Here is a 6,000-nt window from a genome sequence, read left to right as displayed (position 1 = left end):
AGGTGGGCTTCCATCTCTTTCATCAAAAAGAAAAGGTTTGTATTACTGCTAAAACAGGGTGGAGTAAGGTTGAAACATGTGGGAATGGAAAAGATAGAAGACCAATGAAGTTACATAGTGTATGAGAAAAGATTATATTATGGCCTTTGCTGCAAATCCAGTCTGTGGATCTATCAGATACAGAGGACGAAAGAAAGACAAAACCTTAAAAATGTCAAGCTTCATTGCTCATCAGTGAAGCTCTGTGGTCTGTATGCCACATAAAAAAAACAGAAAAAAGCCCTAGAAACAACGCACGCAACTTCTCTCTACGATACGTACATTTGTTCGGAATAAACTCAGCCAAACCTGCCTTCATTACCCTCGCAAAACGACACATGGCCATGTTCCACTTAATCTAGAAACAGGTATGGGTACAAGTTTTAGCACTGCATTTCAAGATTTAAACTGTGCACAGGTGTGGCTTACCGTGTTAATAAAGTTTTTGCAAATCAGCAGCTTTACTTCAGTGTCATACAGTATACAGTATAGCGCTGTATAACTAATGTTTGACAAACATTAGAAAGCAAACAGTAAATGGAAAATAAAACTCTTCAGCACACCCACAAGGACATTATGCTGATGCTAAACCAGTAAAACCTAAGAGCCTCATAGGAAATAGAAAAATTCTCGTTTCCTCCTTCATATTATACATTGTACACTGTGGTAAAAAAGAAGTACAAAGTGTAAAGTTAGGCTATGCGGCGGTTTCATGAATTGTCCCCTCTAGTTTCTTTGGGAGTAGCTCTCTCCTCTCGTCAATACTGATGACTGGCTTGCGGCAGTTTTGCCCATCGATATAGATCTTTGCATACACAGGGTTGGAGTAGTTCATGGGCTGTATAGGCAGGGAAGAAGGTGAAGGTCAGAAAAAAAGTGTAAAATTGAATTTATATAAATTATCTGAAAACAGTAAAGGCCTTAAAGCTGCACTGATCTTTTTTTTTTTTTTTTGACATAACGTTGCATTGTTTTTAAAGTTGTTGCAGCAAAAGGTTGTCTCTTTTGATTAACTCCATAATCTGTCATTTATCAGGAATTGTGTTTTTTATGCTTAATAAATATGAATTCAACATTCAGTATTTTATCTTTTTTTTTTGCCCTTTAACAACTCTTAAAAGAAACTTCTGGATCAATGTGCCTCTATGTTAACCAGTTAGTGGTGGGCAGATAGTGTACTGCTTGGGTTATCAGAGCCTGTTTAAGGAAAACAGCTGCCCGCAGAATTTCTTAAGGTACTCGATAAGAGCAGATTCTGAAGGCCAAACGAAAGAAGGCTGAAACTGTAGGTTTGTAAGTGACTTGTTTCATATTAGAAAGTCATTTGAGCCGTTACTGACCCACAAAATAAGTTAGTGCAGCTTTAAGGGAAGTCCACTGTGATTCTGCACGCTGTCTAAAGAAAAGCACGAGGATCATGTAAATTGGTCCACTGTTACCCAGCATGCATTTACAATAACAGATTGCAACATGCAGAAAGTATCCTAGTTCAACATACAGCCACACAGGTACAGTTTTAAGAAGCATTTCCGGTTTGACAATGGGAAGATATCACTATTGATTTCACAGAGATTATATTGCTGAGATTGTGATTCCAGCTATAGGTGACTATAAGCATTAACCATTACTAACTTTGGTTTTCCCAAATTAACATTAACACAAATCATATCAACGTGTTTGCTGGGTCACTCCACAGTGCTCAGTACTTGCATGTTGTCTTTAAAAGAACAAAATATAAAGTAATATTCATAAAATTCACCTGTCCAGGGATAACCTCCTTGGGCACAGAATTGATACCCAAGGTGCGAGGATCACTGGATTTTACACACCATCCCTGCAACATAACAACGCACTGTCTCTGGTTATGAAAATAACACTGTAATGAATTAAATAAGGAAGGGACTATGCGGGACCAAGAGAGTGCACTGGAATACAGAAGCTAGTTTAGATTCAAGCCGACAAGTCTCTACTGAAAATACAGCCAGATTGGAGTGACAATAGCAGATGTCAAAGTTGGCAGTGCAAGAAGCAAAAGCATTAGGCTTGAAGCTCTAGCAGTTGAGCTAGATAATATCATCAGTGAAGGTGTTCTGGTTCATTTGATATGCTGAGTGTTAGTGTGGGGTTGTGGGCCATGTCCAGAATAAATCACCATAAGTCCCCTTAGTTTATAAACTGTGTACATACAGTAGCTGCACACTAGCCAGCTTTTACAGAAACTCTACACAAACTAATGTAATTCCTTTTGATGTATCCCAATGCTACATACCACATTATAAAAGCTCACATTATAAAAGCTACTGGAAAAGAAAAAGAACAACACAAAATCATTTTTATAGTACTTGAACTGTTGGTTGGCATTTTTGCTCCTTCCTGCAGTTAAACACAACTTTTATAAAAAAAAAAAAGAAGGATGATAAATTATTCAAAGTTCGTTAATACACTGCTGTGCTGAAGCATAGGGAAATGTGAAAGTGAGGCTGGGTGTGATCGACAGTTTTTTTTAAACAATTTTCTTGAGTGTAGTTGTTAGTACAGCAGTGAAACTCCTGCAACATGTAACTAACAGGTCTGATTAGGGATTGACATCAATCAGGACCATTTAGATCAGCTGATCTCAATCATTTTTAAAACACCACTTCAAAAGAATATGTTAAAAGACATGAATGTATTTGGTGCCAAAAACAGACGCCTACAAAAGGAATACACACCACCTCATCTGGAAACACGGGAATTCTTGCCACAAGAGTTCTGAGTGTGCTGACAGATTCACAGCTGCATGCAGCTCCAATTAATGTCACTGACTTTTATACCAAAGACCTCATACTAAAAAGTAAACAATATGAAAATGTCTCATTTGAATTAGATTTATAACAAGCCATTTTTCATGTTATGACATATTTTCTTTAGTTAGTGATCGCGGCATTTTGCGCATCATTTCAGCATCAAACCTTCTAACATATATATCTATATATATATAACTGAAAATATAATTTGAAAAATAGAAATTGTGCAAACACAAAAAAGGATATTAAATATAATACAGACAGATTATAGAAGAAGCTTCAATTTGCTGTTGATGTGGTGATTAATTTTATACCTAGGTAGCCCACCTTGTGAGGGTCCAGTGTGAAGTTGGGTCGCAGCAGGCTGCCTGCATCAGCATGGTTGTCATGGTCCACTTCATACATGTTGTACGACGGGTTCCCAATCTCCACATTTATCCCTCCATTTGTCATGGGCTGCCTCTGGACACGTTTTCCCCTGAAGTGTGTGTAGCCACTCATAATTAATGACACACAGCACAGTGCCTCGCTTTTCCAAATAATACATACAAGCATAATGATACAAATAACATCACACCACTCAGCACTGACTACACATTTGCTGTGCAGACTGAAAAGATAGTCACTGAAGTCAGATGTTCTAGAGGACACAATGTAACAAGCTAATTTATAAAGCAAAGATGTCAATCCATTTTCAAAACTGTGCATTATTGGATTTCTCATCAAGGGTTAGGGTTACTAGGGTTAGAAGCATCTTACTTTGTAGATAAAACTAAATAACTGCTTTAATTTGATATATAAACTTAATTTAATAAATAAATGCTTGTTTTAGTTTTTACTTGCCTTTGCCTCCGTCTGCAGATGTAAACACCTACTACCACCACCACAATCAAGATTACAAGCAGGACCAGAGGCACAATGATAGCTATGCTCCCTGTGGGAAAGACAGAGGAGAGATGGAGTGCAGCGATGAATGATGATTGAAAGCGGCTGAGATGAGTTCAGATAGTCGCACATTGTATGTAACTATAGCTGCAACAAAGGCCACCTCAAAAAACCTGATTTCTTTTCACTATGCTGACTGCACACTTTGCTCCATTTTCAGAACAGCTGTCCAATACATCTGGGCTATGCAATAGAAACTGTTAAAAAAGATGTGCATCACTTGCAAAAATAAAGTTTAGTAAGACAAAGTTCAGAAGTACCAAAGACAGGATGATGTGCAGAGCTCAGGATCAGAAATACACTCAGATAACACACATATTCACTGTACTTAAAGAGATTTCACTGCATCACTGTATTCACTTTTATTGTAGACAGTCATAGTCTAGTCATATTAGTCATATTACTAAACCCTGATGGGTCGGCAACAGAAGCTTCTCTAATTCAAATGAGCTAAAGCTGCTGATTGAAGGCTTTTCTTTTCAAATAATACAAACTGGCCAGACTGGATGGAGTTCAGCAGTTATTCTTTAGTTAGGCTGCCAATCAGGACCTGGGCCAGCTGTGGCGCATAGACTGGAGAAAACATAAACTTGCCTGAAAAAATGGTTGGATGATTAAAAATGTGATCATTTCAGATTTACTGGTGAAATGGGGACACTATATAAATAGCAAACACATTAATCGTATGGGATATTGTAAGGTTTTAATATTAGGCTTTAAATTCCCAGTTCTCACCTCCACTGGTATTGTCTGATCTGCTGCTTTTAGGGGCTGGTCTCTCACACTGTGTTCCTGCCCAGTTGGCTGAACACCTGAAGGAAGTAAAAAAAACAAAACAAAAAAAAAACCAAATATCCATAAACTATCATTAGCATATTTTTCATAGTAGACAGACTACTGAGAAAACACAAAACACATGATAAGTCAGTCTCGCTATGTTGTATTTTAATCCGATACAGAACAAAACATCACCTGGAGAGAGAACACCATGCATATACACATTGTGCTCATAAACGGTGTGTGTACATTTATATGTTGAATATTCAGTGTAGAAAAAAAATCAAAAGATGGCAGCGAGACAACAAGTCGTCGTCTCATTTGTGTTCCAATGGGATCCAATGGACATGATGTATGACCCTTGTTAGAGGAGGTGATATCTAATTTTACACGACTGACGCAGATGGGTCCGTAAAGCATGAGTGATCTAGTTTGTGTGACTGGATGATGACAAAATGAAATTACTCTAAATTACATGCACGCTAAGAATCACTACATCAAAAATAAGAATGCTGGCCCATACATATGGGAAATGAATCACGCCTTTGTAGAACAAAATGTCAGTGACATGAATTTTAATCAGAAACTGAGGGCAACAGGGTTTGATCTTCATGTGAAAGTATAACCCATGAAAAGATTAGTTCCCTGTGGAATGAAGAAATTCCCCTAACCTGTGTGGAAGGCAGTAAAGATAAACACCAATGACTGATGAGATGTTCAGCCTTGTAAAATATACAGAACGCATACATAATGACTAGTCAATAACAAACATATTCAACTTGCCATCATGCACAGGCTGCAAATACACAGACTGATGCCTGCATCACAACAACAGTGTCATGTTTTAGTCTTCCCTGGTTTCTGTGTGCTGGGTGAGGCCTGCATGAGATGGGTGAATAGGTGGCAGTGAGGGGCAGCAAAGGTACGGGGGTCATGCAGCAACTGATAATGTAATAAGTGATACATCAACTAATATCTGCTCACAGGTACTAAAAATAAAATAAACACTGGGTTCTAAGCAAAGAACATTTCTTTCACATGAATAAATATTAAAAATGTTCAAATCTACTGTCTCTCACTGTTGCTACTACTGCTACCACTGCCAATAACAAAAAATTCAAATCAAATTACCCTTAAAGGTTAGTTCAACATTGAAAGTTGTTTTCTTGCCAAAAGTTACATAAGAAGACTGATCATCATTTACAGTCTCTACAGTAAAAAAATAATCTATTTTCTGTTGCTTAGCTTAGCTCAAAGACAGGAAAGAGCTAGTCGGTTTTGTTCCAAAAGAATAAATAAAAGAAAAAGGCTGCCCACACCTTCACAGCTTCTAATATGGCATAACTCTTTTCTTTATTCTGTACAGCCAGGCTGAACTGGCCTTGGAGTGTTGTAGTCAGATATTGATGTAGTCTCCAGAAACTTTTTTACCTCATACTCAGTCTAGCTGTTT

General features: G+C 37.7%; 1 protein-coding gene across 1 annotated transcript in view; it reads right to left on the bottom strand.

The window, feature by feature from the left end:
* Positions 1 to 736: 736 nt before the first annotated feature.
* lrp1bb (low density lipoprotein receptor-related protein 1Bb) overlaps positions 737 to 6,000 on the bottom strand; it is a 236,311-nt gene continuing 231,047 nt past the window's right edge. The window contains exons 88-92 of the mRNA XM_026295401.1: positions 4,506 to 4,582; positions 3,669 to 3,759; positions 3,153 to 3,303; positions 1,799 to 1,873; positions 737 to 877 (exon numbers count right to left, since the gene is read on the bottom strand). Of these exons, the coding sequence (XP_026151186.1) occupies positions 737 to 877; positions 1,799 to 1,873; positions 3,153 to 3,303; positions 3,669 to 3,759; positions 4,506 to 4,582 (535 nt within the window). The remainder of the gene's footprint in view (positions 878 to 1,798; positions 1,874 to 3,152; positions 3,304 to 3,668; positions 3,760 to 4,505; positions 4,583 to 6,000) is intronic.

Source organism: Mastacembelus armatus, chromosome 21, assembly GCF_900324485.2.
Source record: "Mastacembelus armatus chromosome 21, fMasArm1.2, whole genome shotgun sequence".
NCBI lineage: Eukaryota > Metazoa > Chordata > Actinopteri > Synbranchiformes > Mastacembelidae > Mastacembelus > Mastacembelus armatus.
Note: the sequence above shows the minus strand (reverse complement) of the source record. Positions and strands in the feature narration are given on the sequence as shown.